The sequence below is a fragment of the Cyprinus carpio genome, chromosome B5, assembly GCF_018340385.1.
Source record: "Cyprinus carpio isolate SPL01 chromosome B5, ASM1834038v1, whole genome shotgun sequence".
NCBI classification, from domain to species: Eukaryota; Metazoa; Chordata; class Actinopteri; order Cypriniformes; family Cyprinidae; genus Cyprinus; species Cyprinus carpio.
Window position 1 is genome coordinate 14,902,176 of NC_056601.1, and position 23,495 is coordinate 14,925,670.

The window sequence follows — 23,495 nt, forward strand, 5'->3', positions numbered from 1 at the left end:
AATATTTTTCATGCATCAGATCAGGTAGAAAAAAAAACTGTTTGTAACAGTTTGTATAGTTATAACCAATTACATTTATAGTATATTTTGGTATCTATGTATCAGACTAGTATCTGACTAGATGGCTAACTTTTATATGAAATAACAGTACAAGCACTAGAGAATTTCTGTCTCTAGACAACATCTGGTCTGTTTAGGTGGGTTTGATATAGTATACTATGTTTTATTTGGGTCAAGCAATCCATCTTGAAGTTTTTCAATTCAGAGTGTCTAGCAGTGGTGCAAAAAATCAATTGCTTTTTTAAGAAGTCAATTCCACCATCCATTTCAGGATATTTGTCGATAATTGAATGGCCATGGACTATTTCCCCACCAAATGGAAGCACTCACCACTAAGTAACCATATAGAGAAGGAGAGTCTGTTTGGTTTCTAGGAAAGCAGATATGTCTGTGTTGCATGATAAGGATATATTAAACCATAGCAACATATTCCAGGAAAGAGCCCCAGCACAGAGACATTACAATCTTATTTTATGTGATCCTCATAATGGAGTCACTGTTCAGTGCATGTGTCTTTGACCACTGGAAAATAAACTACAGGAAAAAATATATATTTGGTCTAAACTACAAGCCTGGACAGGCTTGGCCTTTTTTTAATCTAAATGCTTAAATGTGTACACTCTCAGAAAAAGGTACAAAATATGTCACGTGGGCAGTAACCTTTCAAAAGGTAATAATAACTAATATGAACACTTGCGGTAATGATATGTACTTTCATGGTACTAATATACACCCTTTAAGAGTAAATAAGTAAAAAAGTGTACCTTTTGAAAAGCTACTACCCCAGTGACAATTTTTTTGTATTTTTTCCCAAGTTAAAATGATTTTTGTATACACATTATGGTTGTGTTTATTTACAAAACAGCATTTTAATTGCTATTTTAGTTGCATGAATTCCTTTTTATTAATTTATTTACATTTGTGGACTGGAAAGGAAGAAAAGCTCCCATTTTGACAAAGAATAGCGACTATAAAGAGGCTAAATTACAAAATCTTTATTTTAATATAAATTAATTTTGTTTCAATTTTGGTCACTACATATTGAAACCTCAGTTTCTGTTATTTAATACATTTTTGACATTCTTATTACTTTTAGGAAGTGTAAAATATGAAAAAAATAAAGAATATCCATTAACACGTAAAACCTTATCACAAACTGTATAATTATTATTTTTAAATTGTCTTAAAATAAAACGGCATATTACACATCTCATTCGAATTGCTTTTTATGATGGGTAAATGCTCTGTACTGACAGATTAATATTACGAGCCCAAACTCGTTTGAAGATTAAACAGGTATGCTGAACTCATTTCCACAAATCAATAGGAGACTGTTAAAAATGCATGATCACATTGATCAATAGCAGGAGATGAGAAGAGCTCTCATGCAGGAAGAATCATCAATACCTGAGACTAACCAGTTTAATTCAAGAACATGTATGAACACAAATCAAACAAGGTCACTCATTATATTCTTTTTTACACAAGGGCTTATTGGCATTTCAAACATAATACAATAGAGATACATACAGATAACCATTCAACCCTCAGCGAACAAGCACACACCCACACACACTCGCACACATTCACCCAGACTCAGGTAATAGCTGGGTTTTCTTTAATACAGTGAATGAATACATGTCAGCACTGCACCATGGTATGTGATTTCTGTTCCTCTGTAGATGCTTTGAAAGCCTACCCCAAGTCTGAATGCTTTTCCATTGATGCATTATGTTTTTAAAAGTGCCATTTCCTTTAGATTCAGGGTCAGTTTGGAAGACTGGTTCCAGATTTCATGTGAGATTTGCATTTAAAATGTGGACCTTTACAGTAAGTTTACATTTATGTCAGTTGAAACTGACAAAGAAAACATAGACTTTATACTATTGTAAAATAAATAAAAATTGCTTTTATTTCTACAAAACTAGATGTTACAGCATTCATAAAATGTCAAAAGCTGGAAGAAAAAACATACAAAAATCTGTTTTTGCACGTTTTTAAAATGATAAGAATTACACTTGCACTTTGAGGCCACATTAATTTAGGTTTAGCAGATGGGTGCTCTGTCAGAAGGCTAAACATGAGCTGCCTCCACAAATATCAATCTATCCTATATCGCTGCTGCGCCATAATTATACGCTCTGAGTGAGCGCTGCACTATTTTTGGGGTGAGCTAATAAGTAGCACATTAGTAATGATCCATTTACTACCAGACAAGCAAATGTTACTGCGTTAATAGTCGTTAGCACATAGCTGTAAAGTCGTTTTTAAATGTTGCTGCTCTGTGTTGAGGGTGAAGACAGGAATATGCAGAACAGACCTGGTGTTTTGTTCTTTTTTTATGCTGTGGCATCATCAGTCATTTGACGTTGAGAACAAAAATATCAATAAATAAAAGTGGTTCACACATCAACACATATTCAAAAACACGCGCAATTAATGAAAGTAAATAAATTTAAATTATTATTACCCTGCTTTGTGGACATGCTTCCATGGCAGTACTATAGTATTTTTTTGAAGTACACTAATGTTCAAAAGTTTGAAAATTTAGAAATATTTTTATAGAAAGTTCGAAAGAACAAAATAAAAGTATCAGTTTGTTGTTAAAGTCTTACTGACCCCAGACTTTTTAAATGGTAGTGGATTTCAAAGCACAATATTAAACTGATTTTTAACAGGAAATTTGAACCCTTTCAATAGAAATACAAGGCATGACGTGTTATTAGATGGTGTAAGTGGCCTTCCTTTCAAAGTACAACACATTTTTCGCCTTATTTCTCCTCTGTTAGACCTGTCATGCCCTTTAAGACTGAAAGTTGTGTGCGTGTAAGTGTGCGTGCAAGAGTTGTTAGCCCACCAGGGTTGCTCCCTTATTCAACATGTGACATTTGTCATTTTGACATGTGCTGATGCCCTATGGAATTGTGCCATTTTTACTTGCTAGAAAATCTTCATATTCTGACCCCCTTCTGCCACCCTGTGAGACACAAACAAACCACAGCAGTTAGGCTCCATCCCTATTGTTTTCCCTCATCCCCTGGGATTCTGCATAGGACCGTACAAACGATTACTGAGAAGTTATGATAATCCCAAGTTACAGGGACCAATTGTCTTTTCAAGGTTAGTGTGTGAAGCTAGGCATGCCACATTTGCTCAGGCAAGTGTCTGGTTTTGTCAAGGACGGCCTTTGGAAATGCACTGGAGAGAGAGAGAGTGAGAGACAGAGAGAGGTGAATACCAATTCAGGGTCTTGATCTCTATTCAACTGCATTAACCTTAAAAGAATTCACAATAATTAACAATTAAACAGGCTGTTATTCACACATGACATTATCTCTGAGATGTACTATGACCACGAAATGAACTTTAATTACTAGCTTGTTTTTTTTTCACTCCAGATTTTTTTTTTCCATTACATGTGCCTCTGAAAGGATGTGAAATGGATGATCATGCAGCTTAAATTTATTCTAATCTCTCAAATGTATCTATTGTGTTTTCCACAAGTACACATTGTTCCATTTGGATCAATGAAACCATTGCGGATATTAAACCAGAGGAGTCATGGAAACATTAAGAAAAAATTGGCTGAAGAGTTATTAACAGCGGTTAGTTATATCACCCATCACCCAGTTGCTAGGAAGCTAATTTTAGGTGATTAGTCAATTCAGAGAGCATACAGTAGAAATGTAATTAGGAGTCTCTTTTGTTCTAAGAGGATGACCTTGTGATGAATGTTTACAGGCAAACCAGTCTCAGGGGACGGTGGTAGACTTAAGACAGTCTGATCTTGAGCAAAGTCATGGTGTATATTATATGAAGGTTTGTGTATGTGTGTGTGTGTGTGTGTGTGCGCATGCGTGTGTGTGTGTGTGTGTGTGTGTGTGTATTAAGGGCTATCAGTTATGTAAATTAGATAAATGTAGATGTAGATAAAATCAATCTATCTATCTATCTATTTATCTATCTATCTATCTATCTATCTATCTATCTATCTATCTATCTATCTATCTATCTATCTATCATTTATCTATCTATCTATCTATCTATCTATCTATCTATCTATCTACAGTATCTATCTACAGTATCTATCTATCTATCTATCTATCTATCTATCTATCTATCTATCTATCTATCTATCTATCTATCTATCTATCTATCTATCTATCTATCTATCTATCTATCTATCTATCTATCTATCAATCAATCAATCTATCTATCTATCTATCTATCATCTATCTATCTATCTATCTATCTATCTATCTATCTATCTACAGTATCTATCTATCTACAGTATCTATCTATCTATCTATCTATCTATCTATCTACATTTATGATATTAATAACTTTGGAAATGCATAATCATAGGGTCCATTTGACAAATGGACATGTGGTTTTTTTCTTTGTGTAGATGTTCTAAAAATAGTAAATTTGATTTTAACTCTGTAAATATCCTTTTAGGGCTAAAGTGCCTCAAAAAAGTCCCTGATTAAACACTAGTGTATGACTTGTGGACAGGGCCTTGTATCGTGGGCCCTGAAATTTGCAGCAAGCTGTTATCACATCAGCATAATAAAGAACAGCATGCTACTTGAAAATCATTTGAGGATGTACGCATATTCTTTTTCTCATCTATTATTAGCGGGGTCCATTTTGCTGTCAATTGTATTTGCCTGATGTTGATAGTAGGATTTGTTTTTCCTCTCTGAGATCTTAGATTGATGAGTGCTAAGATAAGTAGAGAGAGAGAGAGAGAGAGAGAGAGAGAGAGAGAGAGAGAGAGAGAGAGAGAGAGAGAGAGAGAGAGAGACAGATGCCGAGACAAAGACGGAGACAGAGATAGTTTGGCAGGCCTGTTTGTTTGCCCTTGCCCGAGCCAAGCCTGGTGTTTACAGCCACTGCTGATCCACTCCACAGCACTGCATAGATGAGCGATATGAGACTCATTAGCCTTCATTGCATTTATCCACTTCTGTGCTCCACTGGCTGGTGACAGCTCAGGCTAGTGATGGATAGAAATACAACAGGGGTCAAAAGCAGAGAAATTAGACTCTGTTGAGTGGAGGATTTAAGTGTTTTGTCGGTACATATTGTGTGGTTGCTGGACTGTGTGTTTGTTAGCAGAATTTTGTGTGTAAAGCCACTTAAAGTAGTTATTAAAGTCAACATGAAATCAAAATTCATCCATTTGCATAGTACTTGTTGTTGGTCTTGTTTTGCATGCATAGGGTCAATTCACTAAATTGTTGTTTCTGTTGATTTTCTGTTGATCATGGCAACAATTATTCTTCACGGTTTGCTACACTTAGAAAAAAAAGCTACAAATATGCACCGTTTAGGTACTTATATGTGACCCTGGACCACAAAACCAGTCATAAGGGTAAATTTTTTTAAATTGTGATTTATACGTCATCTGAAAGCTGAATAAATAAGCTTTCCATTGATGTATGGTTTGTTAGGATAGGACATTTGGCTGAGATGCAACTATTTGAAAATCTGGAATCAGAGGGTGCAAAAAAATCTAAATATTGAGAAAATCATCTTTAAAGTTGTCCAAATTAAGTTCTTAGCAATGCATATTACTAATCAAGAATTTTAAGTTTTGATATATTTATGGTAGGTAAGAAATTTACAAAATATCTTAATGGAACATGATCCTTACTTAATATCCTAATGATTTTTGGCATAAAAAAATTTAATTTTGCAGCAAGCAAGGTGTACCTTTTGAAAAGGTACCAGCCTAGTTACAGCTTTTGTACTTTTTTTCTGAGAGTGTACTTGTACTTGTGTACTGTTTTGAAAGATTTTCGTATTTTTATTCAACAAGGACACATTAAATTAATCGAAAGTGAAAGTAAAGACATTTGTTATGTTACAAAAGATTTCTTTTGCAAATAATCCTGAAAAGAAAAATGTATTCCAGTTTCCTCAAAAAAAAAATTGTTTTCAAGAAATGTCTTAAGCAGCAAATAATGGTTGCTGAAAATTCACCTTTGCCATCACAGGAATAAATTACATATTAAAATATATTAAAATAGAAAAAAGTTATATCAAAATTGAATAAGATATCTTGATTTTTGGTCAAGGCTTGGTGAGAATAAGAGACTAAGACCCCAGACTTTTTTGTTGTATAAGAAGGATGTGCATTAGTGTTGAACTGCATAAACATTTTTTTTTTGTGATTTTTACAATTCTTTTTTTCTTCTCCTGTATACATCCGTGGTGTGATGGCTTAACATCTGGTTTAAGTGTGATCATGTATGACCTCACTTACTCTGTACCATACACCGTTGCTCTGTACTAAGAGTACTGTAGAGAAATCAGTCCCTTTTGAATTAGCACTGTTAGTCTTATTGCAGTTTTCTATTCATCTTTGTGCAAACTAAATCTCAGACAACAACTTTTCCAGACTAACAAGTGGCCAGAGTAATCCTGTATGAGACTCAATTAAAATCGGGGATGCGTATTGCATTATCTTGCAAACACTGCTGCAATACCTCATGGCTTTCAAGCATCTTGACAAGGCTCCAGTATTCAAGCTCAGGGCTGGAAAAGCATCCTTTCATGTCAGTCTAGATCAGTCATCGCTGCATGTGGAACCTCGGCTGAATGTTGTTATGTCAGGCAGAATGTAAAGGGCAAGTGACAGAGCCGTGGTAAAGAGCTCCAAGGCAGCAGTCTGTGCTTTTATCAGGGATACAGGCTCAGAAACACACGCGTGGAAGGAGAAAAGAACTGCTCTCTGCTCACTGCCATTAATTATGGAGCAGACAGCGATGGCGTGTGCAGACAGACTGTGTTTTATGCAGGTAGAATGAGTTGTCAGTCTCGGGGCGGCACATTACTGAAACCCTGGGCAGCACTGACAATTCCCAGGATTTCATAAAAAAGCACTTTCAGTTGACTTTAACAAGGAGGTTATATAGCAAGTCGAAAATTGCTGTCTAGGTACAAAGTATCAGGACTGCATGATCAGGGTTCACCAAGGGCAATGTGACTGATGCTTATGGGGTGGCTTTCACTGCTCTGTCTCACCTTGTGCTCTTCTCTCATTTGGCCTTTAACGAGTGTCTGTGCACTTTTGAAAGTACATGCTGGTCTTCAATATGATAGCCTCTTATTTGACATCTGCTACCTTTTTAACTTTGATCATGTAGGTGACCTGAGACTGATCCATGACAATTGTAGTCATTTTTCTTGAGAGAAACACCCTTCATGTCCCAGCAGGCTTTTTTCTTTCTCACCTCCGGTGTTGACTGGAAGTAGTTTCTGCACTCAGTGAGATGCCTCGCTGCCTACAGAAGCGTCCTAATTGTCATGGATCATGAACTGGAGCACTCATATGCAGTGACTTCACGCGACATTCAGTGTTGCTGACTATTGGCATGACAGCAGATTTCATGCTATGCAAGAGGATCATATATATATAGTCATGGTAATATCGATAATGGTGGTGGATGATAACTTGGAGACGAAGAATTGTTGTATAAAGTCATTATTTTTGTTTTATTGCACACAAAAAGTATTCTTGTAGCTTCGTAAAATAACAGTTGAACTAATGATGTCACATTGACTGTTTTATCGATGTCCTTACTACGTTTCTGGGCCTGGGAACATTTCAGTTGTGTTGCACTCTAAGGAGGGTCAGAAAGCTCTTGGATTTCATCAAAAATATCTTAATTTGTGTTCCGAAGATTAACAAAGGTCTTATGGAATTGGAACAGCATGAGGGTAAGTAATTAATGACAGAATTGTAATTTTTTGGTGGAATATCCCTAGTAAAAAAGTAATAGATTTAAAATGCATTTATTTAGTATAGTTCAAGTCTATTAACATAATTACTGACACATCACACGAGACTTACTGATATAATGTTTTTAATAAAATTTTATTTGAAGTACTACTTTGTGCACAATGCACATTTCTTAATATTAAGCCTAAAATATGTTTTAACGTCGCTATTGATGAGATTGTATGATCATTAAATAATATTGGTCTTTAAATGCAAGATACTTAAAGTGTACCTAAAGTATACTTGCAATTCCACTTTAGCACAATCATATATTAAAGTATATCTTTAGTTGGACTTCATCACAATTAAATTGCATTAAGTACAACATTAGTTCCAATTTAGCAGACTTTAAATATTCCGGTTTGGTATAATACAAGTACAATTGCAGGGTATTTTTATATAGTGCATAATATGTAAATGTATTTGTAGTATACTTAGCCTGAAATAAATGTATTTTAAATACATTTTTGTATATTTAGTATATTAGTATAAAATACCTTGCAATTGTACTTTTAGTATACTAAACTGGTATATTTAAATTGTGCTAAATTGGAACAACTAAATTTGTATTTAATGCACTTTAATTGTGCGGAAGTAGTGCTGAAGTCCACCTAAAGATCTACTGAAGTATATTTGATTGTGCTGAAGTGGAACTATTGCAAGTATACTTCAGGTACACTTAAATTATATTGCATTTAAAGACTGATATTATAGATAGATCATACAATCCTTATTCTTAGGAATCCTTATAGTGATATTAAAACACATTTTAGGCATAACATTAAGAAAGTAAGTTTGTGTTAATTTTCAGTGAGTCTTAGGTCACTCTTTCTCTCTGGACAAGAACTGGCACTTAAAATTGATGTCTTACTTCGGTGTCCTATGGCCATCTCCTTTTGATCTACGATTTGAAGTATTTCCTTTCCGTCCAACCAGGGGCTAAACAAGCTGCAATATGTCACCATGATGTATGTGCTAATACACAGCTATTAAAACATTTCAAGTAGGGCGATTTCACACAGGCAGATTTTTGAGGTCTAAGCTTGCAGTAATTTTCTTAGTCCCCCCATCTCTGGGACGTGCTGAAATACTAGCGGCCTAGGTAATGATGTTGCCAGAGCAGATTACAGCAGGCTTTGCTTGGAGTGTCTCTGTGAGCATCTCTTTGAAGATTGTAATCCATGGATTTGGGTACGGATGTGGGAGATGAATGGAGAGAACGCAAATCGAACTCTGAGAAGAGCATCCACCAGGTCAACCTGCCTCGAGAGCTTAGTCTGGGAGATGCAGACATTGCTTGGAGGAAGAGTGTCAGTGTGTGACCCACAAATGTGCATATTTGTTTGATGCAATTTATAAACCTGATTGTCTAAAGCAAAAAGAGCAGTTTTGAAAGCATTTCATGTAAAAAATGTAAGACTGGTGGCATTTTTGGCAACATGGTAGCACTGCAAAGGGAGCTGCTGAGTGTGTGTGACCACTGTTAAAGCTTTCTACATTATTATCTCAGTGAGGTTTCTTTATGAGTTGAATGTTGAATTGGTTCTTGTAAGAAATATCATTATAATAGCAACACATTTAATATCAAATAAAATCAAAAGGATGTATGATGTATATGTATAAACATTGCACTATGCTAAATATGCAGCAAAGAAAACTGGTTTAAACTTTAGCCCATCAAATCAAATATTAGAGAGGTAGAAAAAGGTAGAGAGTAAACCATAAAAGTGTTTTTTTCTTTTCTTTTACAAAACACTTTTTTTGTGGTAGTTTTTTTTTTTTTTAGTTTTTGCAAAATGTTTTTTATGCTGTCTAAGGCTGCATTTATTTGATCAGAAATAAAAGCATTAATATTGTGAAATATTATTGCAAATAAAAAATGGCTAACTTTTTTCACAGTGTAAAGCTGTTAAACAATTTAATGCATCATTGCTGAATAAAAGTATTAATTTCTTTCAAAAAGTTAGAAGTGACCATCATGGCCACTTTGTGGTTTGATGAATTGAAAAACAGCTCAAAAGAATTACAATTCAGGTTTTTCCCATTCACTCCATATATAATTGTAGCTAAAAAGAGCCATGTGCCACCTTTTATTGTGTCATTTGCACTCAAAACACCAGTTACCTACTTCTCTTTGCATAAATTAGTCATGTTTCTGAATTCTTCTCCACTCTTGTTCCTCCATTATAAATGCAGATCTTCTATCTCATATGCTCCCTTAAAACACTTTCTCCTCATCTACTCTCTGCGCTCTCGCTAAAGCAACATACTGTAGGCAGTACTGCGGATTTAGGGGTTGGATGACTTTCCCTCTGGAGATGCAATCCGATGGTAATTTTATGATGCACATGTCACAAGTCATCTCTTCATCACAGCATTCCAGCATGATGAAAACTGACAGAACAGCTTCTGCCCTGATATGCTACTCAAGAGATGAAGATAATTAACGCACCGAAACTGTATAACCTTAGGGAGAAGAATGACGTAGATGCACATATATAGTAGCCTGTCTATGTGTGAGTGGTGTGCAAATATGTGTGCCTGCTAACTCGGTTTTTCCTGGAATCATTCCCAGCGCGCTTGTCTTAAGCGAGCATTTGAGGATTTCTATCTCAATCTAAAGCATCCTTCCAAGAACTCCACAAGCTTTCCATAAAACTCCTCTGTTGCAAGGACACACTCCCTCCATGCTATCTTCATAGCACTAATCCACCTTGTGTCAGTACAGATCACCTCCACTGATGTAGTGAAGCTTCTCGGAGAAATACTAATGGTTGTAGACATCTGTGCGGGGAGTTTTTAAATTGGTGTGGTAAATTGCTTATACACTTTTTCGTTTTTGCAGGAGAGACCAGGTGTGATTGAGAATGACCATGAATCTTGTTTATTAAAGAGTGTATTAAAGGTGACATATCATGAAAATCGGACATTTCCAGGTTTTAAGTGCTATAATCTGGTCCCCGGTGCATCTACCAACCAAGGATACATGAAAAAGATTGACCCAGTAACTTTGTTTTGGTAAGCCTTTTTCTGCAAGCATCTGAAAAACGAGCGTGTCTGATTTTGCTCCCCTAGTGATTTTGCAAAGGGATCTCATTATGATATTACCGCCCTGTAGGTTTCCACCCACCGCGCAGTCATTTTGATTTCACAAGCTACAATGGTGTACCAGTTCTAATGCCATGGTGAAAGTTTGAGCAACTTTGGTTGCACAGACGAGCACAGAACAGTATTTAGAGTCCCAGCCTCAGAGGAGACAAGACAGCGGTGTATTTATTGATTTACTGTATATTATGCTGCTGCCACACAGATCTAATATAAACATGCAATTTCTTTCCCACCGGTTTACCTTCACAGACACAACGGACTGTTTTTGTAACTCATGTGTGTTTTTAATGTAAACTTGTGTGTGAATGAGAACTTAGTTTAATACTCACATGCTGTGACAGCCGCTTTCTGTACGTGTGCTCTAAGCCGTATATCAGAAGTTTAAACTATGGTTTAAAATGCATGATTTCAGTGCGATAAAAATGATAATCAGAACCAAAACAGATGTTTTTAGCAGGTCTGAGCTGTAATGGCATGGCTCTATTCTGGAAAAGGGGGCGGGGAGCAGCAACTCATTTGCATTTAAAGAGACATGCATGAAAACAGAGTGTTTCTGCTTCCACTCAAAATAGGCATTTTCAAAATTATATAATAAATGATCTCTGGGGTAGTTTTTTAGTATTTATGTTTTTATTTTAATATCAAGTAGTAAAATGTCTGTAAGAATCAAATTCTGTCATTCAGAAACATAGCTTTTCATATCACTGCTATGCTGATGACACTCAATACTACCTCTCATTCCATCCTGATGATCCGACGATAGCTGCTCGCATCTCAGCTTGTCTAACAGACATTTCTTGCTGGATGAAGGACCATCACCTTCAACTCAACCTTGCCAGGACAGAACCGCTTGAGGTTCCATCATAATTCCTTCAAAAACAGCCAGAATGCTTCGAGTTATGACTGATGATCAGCTGACTTTCTCAGACCACATTGCTAAAACTGCCTGGTCCTGCAGAGTTTCTTTATTCAACATCAAGAAGATCAGGCCCTTTCTTTCGGAACATGCTTCACAACTCCTTGTTCAAGCTCTTGTTCTGTCCAGGTTGGACTATTGCAATGCTCTCTTGGCAGGTCTTCCAGCCAGTTCTATCAAACCTTTACAATAATCCAGAACGAGGCAGCAAGATAAATTTTTAATGAGCTAAAAAGAATGCATTTCACACCTCAGTTTATCAATTTGCACTGGCTACCAATAGCTGCTCGCATACAATTCAAGGCATTAATGTTTGCCTACAAAACCACCATTGGCTCTGCACCCATTTACCTAAATTCATTACTTCAGACTTATGTGACCTCTAAGCTTGCGTTCTGCAAGTGAACGTCGCTTGATTGTGCCATCCCAAAGAGGCACTTCTAAATGAAATGTTCCCTCCTTGTGGAATGACCTGCCCAACTCAATCCGAGCAGCTGAGTCCTTAGCCATCTTCAAGAATCGGCTAAAAACACATCTCTTCCATCTTTATTTGGCCCTCTAACTCTAGCATTCTCTATTCTAATTATATTCTTAAAAAAAAAAAAATTGTCCCTTTTAGAATTGCACTCTATTCATTTACTGCTTGTTTTCCTAAAAGAAAAAAACACTTACACTATATCGTTTTGTATTCTATTTGTTTTCTTTTTATTTATTATACAATTAAAAAAAGCAATAAGGCCCCTAACACTAGCTTGCTCTATTCTTTTCCTATTCCTGCTCCGGGTGTGTGTTCATGGTGTGTGTGTGTTCACTGCTGTGTGTGTGCACTTTGGATGGGTTAAAAGCAGAGCACGAATTCTGAGTATGGGTCACCATACTTGGCTGTATGTCATGTCACTTTCTATCGGTTTTCTTTTTATTTATTATATAATTAAAAAAACCTTGTTACGTATAATGCATTAAGCTAACTGACACTTGTCATAGCAATTGTATATCATTGCTCTTTTGTTGATTTTGATTGCTTCCATTGTCCTCATTTGTAAGTCGCTTTGGATAAAAGAGTCTGCTAAATGACTAAATATAAATGTAATATACAAATGTAAATGCAGTTTAAATAATAATTACAAATGTTAAAAATGTAAAACAATTTTAAAAAACAAACTTTAATGAAGCTTAATGAAACAAACAATATATTGTAACATTAGGAGATCTCTTCTTAAGAAAAATTAAGATGAATTTAGTTTAATGAATAAAAATATATTTACTTGTGAAGACACTTTTGTAATTTTTTTTTCGATGTGTTCATCTGCCACAATAATGTTGTAAATATTGTTTTGTTTCTAATTAATTTTTAACTGATTTACAGCCCTAGTTTTTTTCTCCGTCACACTGTGTCCTAATAAGACACGACCGCTATGAGTGACAGGACATTTTGTAGGTCACTTGTTTTTCACTTCTGCAGCGTCCGGGTATGTGAAAACTCGTAGGTCCAAAATCACGTTCTTACACATTACACATTTTGATGTAGATTCTGTAGTTATGCGTAGAAACCTCATTCGACCGCTCCAGATGTATCCACCATTGGTCAACTTTTCAGATACTGCTTTTCAGTCACAGTAAACTAATGAACACAAACTAATGAATTTTCATTGAAAATGCCACAACATTCTGCAGCGTATGCTTGGAAAAGCCATAGATATCTACAGTTTTAACCAGTATTCTTTTCTATTTAACATATGCAGCATTATCTCACAAAAATGCTAAACTAAAGCCTGTGAAAATCAATAGTTCAGTAGTCTGTTAAAGACTGTTAAAGACGCTAAGAACTATACTTGCAGACGCACACTCAATTTGCTGTGGACTGTTCAGTGACAGGCTTACATATAGACATCTATGGGTTCTGCTGCAAACATAAATAGAGATTTTGCTGAAAGGCTATAAAATGTTTTTCATGAAGACATACGGTAAAAGCAATCTGACCTCAATATCTCTGCCTCTCATGTGTAGAAACAACGACAGTGGGGAATATGGGGCTCTACATATGTGAGAGAGAGACATCATTAATTATTGATTCCCCGTCACTGCTGAGAGGTAACGTGACTGGGAGAAAAAAATATTCATTTTAATACTTTAAAGAAGGGAACCTGTATTGAGCAGCAGTAAACTTTGTTGTGTGGGGAATATTGACATGAAATGTAATAAAAGGGTTTTGTGATTTATTACTCGTCTGGTTCATTGTGAAACATCTTTTGTGGCCTGTGTAGTGGCAGAAAGGAAAAAGACACATAGAGACATGAACAGACTTTCCATGCTCCAAAGGACAATCACTTTTCTGTGGCTTCCTTTTAATTAGTGCCCATTTTTAACTGTTGTATTTCAAAGATTCCTCAAAGTTATTTAAATACTGATTAAATACTGTTAGATGCTAGTTATAACAGTGCTTAAAATCAGGGTTTGTGCTCTGTGAGAGAATCAAGAATAAGATGTGCTGTAGGGACAGAATTACTTTAGAAATATTTATACCCCCATACTTAATAAGTCTAATGTATTAAAACAAGCTCAGTGTCATCATGTATTCATTGAAAATTAATAAAAAAATAAAATAATAAAAATACTAAATTAAAACCAATATTTAAAATCAATAACATCAATATTTTACCCTTTTTAAAATATAAAAATATACAATTTTATATCATTGGCTTGTAGGAGTAGATCACTTTTTTCTTATTCAGGATTATTTAGTGTGATTTAGTGCATGCAATTTGGTATTGCTGGATTGTAATAATATTGGATCAAAAAGATGAGCTTGATATGAATCAGACATAAGAACTGGCCATCTAACCTGACTTACAAACTTATGTGATCAATGTGTGTGAGTGCACTGCTATTTGGCAAGTTTAGTATCATCAAACCCACTACAAATTGTTGCAACAGCAATGGTAATATCAGGCTAAATCATTTACTGTAGCACTGAAACATTTTGCTATGTTGTACTAAAACAGATAAATGTTGTTCCCTTAGTGGAGGACAGTTTTTACTGCATACTGAAGGAGAATTTCACTAAAAATGAATTACGCCCACTAATAATGTTGTTTATTTGCACATGCTGTCTTATTTTACACATGCTGCTTTATTTTGTTCTTAAACCTGTTTCACTTTCATCTGTAAAACACAGAAGATATTTGAAATAATGTTGGCAATTAAACCAGCTCGGTGACCATGTATAGACAAAAGAAACACAGAGACATTACTCAAAATGAAAAACACAAAAGAAAAGAGAGTCATACAGGTTTGAAACATGTTCTTTCTGTATCATTTTCATTTGGAAAAATTCTGGTTGCTGATTATCCTGTGTCAGATAACATTGTTTTTTTTTGTGATTAATGTTTTAAACCTAATTTGAATAGAAAAGAGGAATGTTTGTGTTGGATAGAATGACACTGATGTGTATTAAATACACATGCCATCACATGCGCCTGGTTAAGTTGTTTGCAAGCCGAGATAAACGTTTAGTGACATCACCACACAGTATAAAGGTGTAATTTCCAAACCTTAGTATCCTGCTGCTTTCAAAGCACAAGGATATCCTTGTCTGCTTTGTGGACAAGACATGCGGATGTATTTTGACACACCTGCATTGCATTAGCCAAGTTATGGTCAAACAACATGACATTTCCGTTGTTCCTGATTGACATGAGGGGTAATCAGCCTGTCCACTTCTGACTGGGCCACTAGCAGGGTTTCTGTCTGACAGAAATGCTTGCTTGGAGAAGTAAATCACTTTTCGAACTTAGAGTTTCAGTTTGCTGTATAAATTCTAGAATTGTTTACTTTCCTGAAAATTCATCAGATTTTTTTTGCTCCTAAGATACATTAATATATTTAAGCCATTGAGGCAGTTGTTATAAATTCTACATTTCAGCCCTGGATGGACATTGTTGCAGTTCATACGGTACCAAATGGTGTGGGTCCATCCGCTATATTTCACTCAGTAATTTTACTTGCACTGTAAGTGATTGCGCGTGAAGCCCATCAGTGGGATGTGCTGTGCTGTCTGAGCTAACAGATGAAGAGGCCATACTGGCGTCATACCTCTGAGAGTCCATCAGCTTAATAAAAGTGTCACAGCGGTTGATTTGTTGTGTCTGTTAATAACAGAAGCAAAGGGTTCGACGGGAAAGAGATTAAACAGACGGCTAGAACTGACATACAGGTGCTTTCATTTGTCTTCACTCATCCGGCTTCCCAACCTTATACATTTCTTCTCATTTAATCTGTACGTCACACACAAACTATCTCCAGAGATATTTACACTGCAGTGAGGCTGCTGTGTGAGCTTTGGGGATGTACAGTATTGATGGGTATGAGATTTGAGATCTCCTCAGTCTGGGAGCTTTAGGATGTTCAGGCTCAGGCTGGCAACAAACGCATTGAGGGCGACAACTGCATTCATTTTCAGGACTGAATTATATTATTGTTCTGAATGTGTATGGCAATGTTAGGAAGGCTACAAACTACTCTTAATTTAAGTACTTAAATTTCAGTAAAGCTACTGTGTTGAAAAATTATTTTGTAACATAATTATATTATATCAGATTGGATCAGGAAAAAAATGATTATATAGTTATTTTCTAATTTAATAAGAACTCATAAACAAAAGGGGTTTTAAATGAATGAATCTTGGTTAGGGAGAAATGAATATTTTTATTCAGCAAGGGTGCTTTAAATTGATTAAAAGTGACAATAAATACATTTGTTACAAAAGATAAATGTTTATTCATTTGCCATTGCTAAAATAAAAATACATTTTAAAATATAATCAAATAAAAAAAGTTATTTGTAAATTGTAATAATAATTCACAATATTACTGTTTTGCAGTACTTTATCAATTAAATGCAGCCTTGTAGAGCATAAGAGACTTATTTCAAAAACATTATTTTCTTAATTAAAACATTATAAATTGAAAGTTCAAAAGTACAGAAGAACAATTCTTACTGACCCCAAACTCTTGGGCATGTAGAGTATAGAGAATATTAAGTCTACTGAGCATCTTGACTGCTCTTGACAGTCATAGATTATCGCCATGATAAAAGGGCAATAAAGATGCTCATTAGAAACAGCAACATTCATCTGGGGCAAGCAAACTGCATTTGCACCTGTGTGTTGAACACACAGGGAATACATGAATATCAAGAAAGCAACTGGGCAGTTGAGTATAAATGTTTCCCTCTACAAATCTGAGAAAGACTGGAAGCCATTAGGCTCTCTGACGATGGAGCCATAGGAAGCTACGGCTCATTAAGGCAGATTGCAAATGTCATTTTGCTGCTTCCTCCCTGGCCTTGTATTGAGGGATTGCAACAAAATTAATTTTGCATAGAGTCTGGGTTTTTGAATCGAAGCCAAAGCATGCGTGACCCACGGCAAGTGTGATTAAATCACTGGTGGAGCTTTCAGAAGGAAGGTCAACCAAACCGCATTAAGACTGATTCCTTCAACCCTCTTCCCACTCAGCTTCTAGCCAATCACCAAAGATCACCATCTTTTATCTAAATAACTCTCTCCTTGTTCCATTCCCTAGATTGCCTGTTTGTAACTGACTATTTCACCCGGACGCCTCGCAAGCTCAACGCCTACCGCTCTTTTGCCAGCGTGGAGCTGTTCCACTTCAACGTGCCTGAAGACACCGTGGTGGCTGTTTGGAACCTCATCACCTTCAAGGAGCAAGGGGGCACCTTTGGAGACAGCTGCCCAGACCGCAATGTGACAGTGTGAGTTGGCTAAACCTCCAGGTTACATCCATTGAGGGTTGGTTGGGGGGGCAGACAAGGACAACAGCGTAATGTGGTCAGATATGTCCAATCAGCATTTTAGATGAGATTAGGGGATATGTAAAAGCCAAATGCCACATGCGTGTATATAATGACCTTTCAGGCATGCACACTGAAGAGTACTCAGTGTTTGCCCTGATAAAATAGCTTTTAATCCAAGTCTGAGGATCATTTCCCAGATGCTGTTCATTTTCTGTGCTCTCCATAAAAAGTGTGTGTGCTGGCAGAAATCACAGCATAACTGCACACTAGAGACCCATAAGCATAAAATACCAAGTGACACACAGATAAGATTTAAAATTCAAATCTGACACTTTTACTAATTTCACAGGGTCACATTCAGTAGAATTGTTTTAATCCATTTTAAATGGCCTCTAAAATTAGGATGGTCCTATATTTTATTAGTCATAAAAGACATTGAGTCATTTGGTTCTTATCTCAAGGTTACAAAACAAAAAATGAAATTTTTTGGTTGATGAGAATATGGGATATTATCAGATTTAGCACAAGTTAAGATCAGTGTTGATTACTGTGACAAAATACAAAAAAAAAAAAAAAATTCATTCACTGGTATAATGTTAATATACCAATCTACTGTAGTACTAATATATGTCTTGTACCATTGTAATACATCAACAACCACCAAAAACAGATTTGATGAATCACAGATAATCACAAACAGCTCTTCCACAAACTGAGGAGGTAAATACTAATATATAGAAGGTGCACAGTGTCATTCACACAAATACAGAACAGCATTATGGTAACACGCAGGTTTGTAAAATAATGCAATAAACAACCATTTAATGACATTAGATGTCAGATAAAACCCTAATGTACACAACTGATAAGAAAAAAAACGAAGTAGAAACAGTTATTTCAATGAAAATGTACAATGTATTTCACTGTACAATAACTTTTCACGTCCAAAAAAACATAATTTTAACAGTGCTTTTACTGTAAAATAACATTAAATGTAAGGTTAGCTATAGTTTATTCACTGTATATACTGTAGTACGGAAACGTCCTGTCAACCAATTAACAGTTTTTTTTTTATGTGCCAATTTTACTGTTAAAATCGCAATCATTTTTTTACAGTGAGTGAGGTTTTATGGGTTATCTATCATGGCAACAAAGTTTGTAAAATTGAATATAACTTTACACAGAAAAGGTTAGTAAGTGATTTTCCCAATAAAGTATTTGTATTTTCTTTGAAACAATTTTTTAATGTTTGCAGATTTGCTGCATTCACTTGCACTGTAAGTGCCTCACTGTAACCCAGATTCTTCTTTTAAAGAAAAGGACGGTCAAAATGAAATAAAATTTTGTGGTAATCAACACTATGCTGTTGATTAAGCCAAACTTGTATTGAATGCTGAATATCTCATTGAACCTGGTCAGATTTTAAGCTAATTTTACAAATAAAAAACAAGAACATTATCCTATTTCCATGCTTTCTAGGCAAAGATGAAGCCAAAAATGTCCTGAAATTAAATGTGAACACACTCACTCTTGTAGATTTTTTCTTCAGTGAGCTCTCAGATACTTCATAAGGTGTTCTTTTAGCCTTTATCTTTCTCTGTCCATTTCTTTTAAGTCATCCTTGAATGATCCCTGTGCACTTTCATAGCCAGCACATTGTGTGCTAGCACAAGAGCTGTTGTTAAAGTTAGTCTTGGCCCTTGGGTAATCAAAATGTAGAATATTATTCACTGAATACTCAGGTCTTCAAATCCCAGCACACTGGCTGTCATTAAAGTTCCATCAAAACACTGACCTTGTTATTGCCTGTCACTGAATGTACATCATAAGTGGTGAGGAAGTAACTGGCTGTCTTTAATGTGTGACATTATAAAGAGGAGAAGAGACTGTCCTTGAGTCAATGTTCCACTGCTGGTTTCTCTGACAAATAGCCCCATCACAGAGGTCTGCTTTTCACGCATTCAGCATTAGCATTAGAACATTAGTGTATTTGCTGCTACCGCTGCTGCTACTTTGACCTAAAAAATTAACATAAAAGGAGCATTAACTCTAGCATTAAGCACAGGTTATGATGTTTTAAATGCACTCCCTCCACAGATGCTCTTTGGCTCTTATGCTTCTTTGATGTCAGATTTCTTTCAGACTGCACATATAGAAGAACCTTCTCAAGCATCCTCTTTTATCTCCAAGGGGTCTATATATATAAAAGTTGCGGTATAAACAGTGATCTCAGTGTTAACTTCGGAAGGACGTATTTTAAACTCATAATGTCAGTCATAACTCCAGGGGAACATATTGCCTTTCATAATTACAGTAAGTATGCCTATGTTCCAGTTTGAGCAATAATGAAATATGTGTCTTCGGGGCCTAACAAGTAATATAAATGGCCTGTCTGCAGTTTATATATATATAAAAGGAAGATGTTAGAAAGAAAGTTGGAAGGATGGATAGAAAAATGGCTAAAGGATAGGTGGATGGATGGATGGATGGATGCATGAACAAATGGATATATGGATTGGTGGAGGATGGAAGGAAAGAAGTATAGATATAAAGATGGAAACAGAAATATAGATGGACAGATGGATGGATGGATGGATGGATGTATATATGGATGGATGGATGAAGGGAAGATGATAGAAAGAAAGATGGATGGATAGAAAGATGGATGATAGAATGATGGATAGGAAAGGAGGATCGAAAGATGGATAGATGCATGGATGGATAGATGATAGAAAGATGGATGAATATATATGGATGGATGGATGGATGAATACAGATGGATGAATAGATAGACAAAGATGATCGAAAGATGGATGATGAATGCATATTGAGGAATGGATGGATGGATAAATGGATAGAAAGATGGATACATAGATGGATGAATGGATAGAAAGCGAGATGGATAGAATGATGGATAGACAAAGATGGATCGAAAAATGGATGCATGGATGGATTATAGAAAGATAGATGAATATATATGGATAGGTGGGTGGATGGAAGGAAAGAAGGATAGACAAAAAGATGGATTGATAAAGAAGAATGGATTCACAGACAGACAGAGAGATAGAAAGAAAGATGACTTTATGGAAGTTCAGATTGATAGATGTGCCTCCATAGATTGCACTGTTTTTGCGTACAGAACATTTACCGCACAAGGTTTGCCATGAGGCCCCAGGTCTTCTTGCTGTTTTCATAATGAACAAGGCAGGGCTCCATTCTGTCGATTCAGCTGTCAGATAGCATGCAGGGGGTGCCATAGAGAGATGGTAATTAAAACAGGCTGTACTCAGAGCTGGGGGAGAGATAAAGCGGACGGATAAGATAAAGAAACGGGAGAAAGCAGGACGACTGGGTCTAGTGGATAACAGCCCTGCGCTAAAGCCTGTAGATCAATATGATGCTGCCGGACAGGCCGTGACAACTCTAATTGCAGTCCATACAAACCAGGAGGCCTGGGCAGAAACAGTGCTCCCGAGGTCCTCCCAGCAGTCCCTTTCCATTGGATCATCCTTCAAACATCAAACCAATGCTTTTGGGAAGTCTTCTTATGTGGAACTGACACACCACATCAGATAATCAATGTGCAATGTGGGTTTTAGGGATAAGTGATGTAATGTTCGGATTCACATTATAATTGAGGTCACAGATGTGATTCTCCAGTCTGTTTGTGTCTGGCCTCCTGGCTGAAGCCTGGAGTCTTTGCTTTATCTCTCCCTCATCAATAATAAGACAGCGAGTGTCATGCACATTAATGATCTTAAGATCTAATTCATCTCACATGCTCGCTGAGGGACCAGGCACTCAATGCACAAGGCATGGTAATGCGAGACAGCAAAACAATGATGGAAATCACCTCACCTCAATTAGTCTTCAGCACTCAATCTGCATTTCATGCCTGTTTGTTTAGACAAATACAAGAACAAGAACAGCAAGATTTATGCCATTCATTTGCATAATGCAGGATCTAGGGGATGAGATTGTCAACAGACCTAATCAAGACATAAACTAGGAGATGAGTGACAAAAACACAAAGGCTGCATGTCAAATTTTTCATTTTAACCTCAAAGTTTACCACAAGTTACATGCAGAACAAAGTCTGTTTTAAGGACTAAGGCTGTGTAGGTAAAACTTTTACCCAGCCATCCATTCACAGTGGAGGAGGGACGGGGCAAATATCACCAACCGTCACATTCTACTTGTACAATGACTGAACACCAATGGAGAAATAATAGCTAAATATTAGTGGTTTCCATTCATGGGTGTAACTAAGCACTTCGCCTTCAAAGTGCTCTCAAGCGCCGCAGCTGGGTGTTTTCAAAAGAGTGCCTGGCATTTTCAGCTGGCAAAGAAAAGATTGGACATATGGCCTAAATGTAAACTACTCCTGCTATATACCAGCAACACTGACGTAAAGCCTTGATATCTGGAGTATATTAATATCAAGGTTTTAGACCTGCCTCCCAGCAGAACTCTATAACTAAATGTTATGGTATGCTTCATTTGTCTTTCTGTTCGTCTGCTGTCCATGGTGCTGAAAACAAGATGAGGCAACAACAAATAATAATTAGGGCTGTCAATTTAGCATGTTCATTTTTTACATTCAATTATAAAAAGTTTTAAACTATTTATTCTTGCAAAAAAAGCACCTGACACATCAGTGGTCATTACTTACATGTAGTATCCCCAAGTGTGCACATTTTAAATGCCTCCTTTCTCTGACGCACTCATTTCTGGTTCTGGAGTCTCTAATATCAAGCTGATGAGTTGAATGAGATGCATTTGATTGAACCCATGTTTAAAGATAAAAAAAAAACAATATATTGAGTTCAAAAAACATCTAACTGATATCTATTTAATGCTTAGGGCATGTTACATATCTGCTTTTCATATCACATTATAATCCTTTAAGCTTTTACCACCGTATTGAAAATATCCTCAACCAATAAAACAATAGTGCAGTGGACTTAACCTAGATATCTTCTCTGGGCTGGCATGCTTTAGTCCAGATTAAATGTTTAAAAACATAAATATTGTTTGACTTACTTTATTCTCTGTGACAAACTGAGTGTTGGAAAGGTATAGTTGTGTTATGTACCAGGTTAACCAGAGTATTTTTTCTTTTCTTTAGAATGAAGTTGCATTTGCATTTGGCTTGTTGCATCATACACACAGTGTTGTAAATTTTTGATGAACAAGAAGCTAATGTATGTTCTAAAAGGTAATAAGGTACCAAGACTTATACACTGTATTTTTAGTGCCTGTGATAATTCTGTGCATAATCATTTCCAAAATATACTGTATTACTGAATATGTACATGTACACATACTTACTTACAGTATCTTCAAATTACCTTCATGTAGGATCTTTTCTCTGAAAATATTAATAAATGTAATTATTTGCAATTAATTTGCAAGATTAATCATCATATCATGTTTACTTGATTACATTTGTTTTAATGGATTGACATTCATAATACCAATTAATGTCCTTCTTATCTTTGTCTCCCAGCTTTTGTGAGTGCTCATTTGTGTTATTTTTGTAGCCAAACTTGCCTTGTGTTAATTACCAAACCTTGTTTTCACCTTGTTTCAAACTCTCTCCAGCCTAATTGACAACTAGAGATTAATACAGTGTGACCTTAAACACTGTGAGGAAATGCACTGACTACAAGAGCATGTTGATCTGATTATTATGATCTGTTTGCTGAAGGGCCAGTTTACATACAGCTTGGACTCTGATCTTAGGACAGCTCTGTATTGCTTTGATGAGCCTGGCAGTAATATGTTTGGATGTGATTTGCTAACATG

General features: G+C 36.0%; 1 protein-coding gene across 1 annotated transcript in view; it reads left to right on the forward strand.

Annotated features, from left to right (window-relative positions):
• tmem8b (transmembrane protein 8B) overlaps positions 1-23,495 on the forward strand; it is a 119,628-nt gene that overhangs the window by 19,880 nt on the left and 76,253 nt on the right. The window contains exon 2 of the mRNA XM_042724576.1: positions 17,456-17,645. Within this exon, the coding sequence (XP_042580510.1) occupies positions 17,456-17,645 (190 nt within the window). The remainder of the gene's footprint in view (positions 1-17,455; positions 17,646-23,495) is intronic.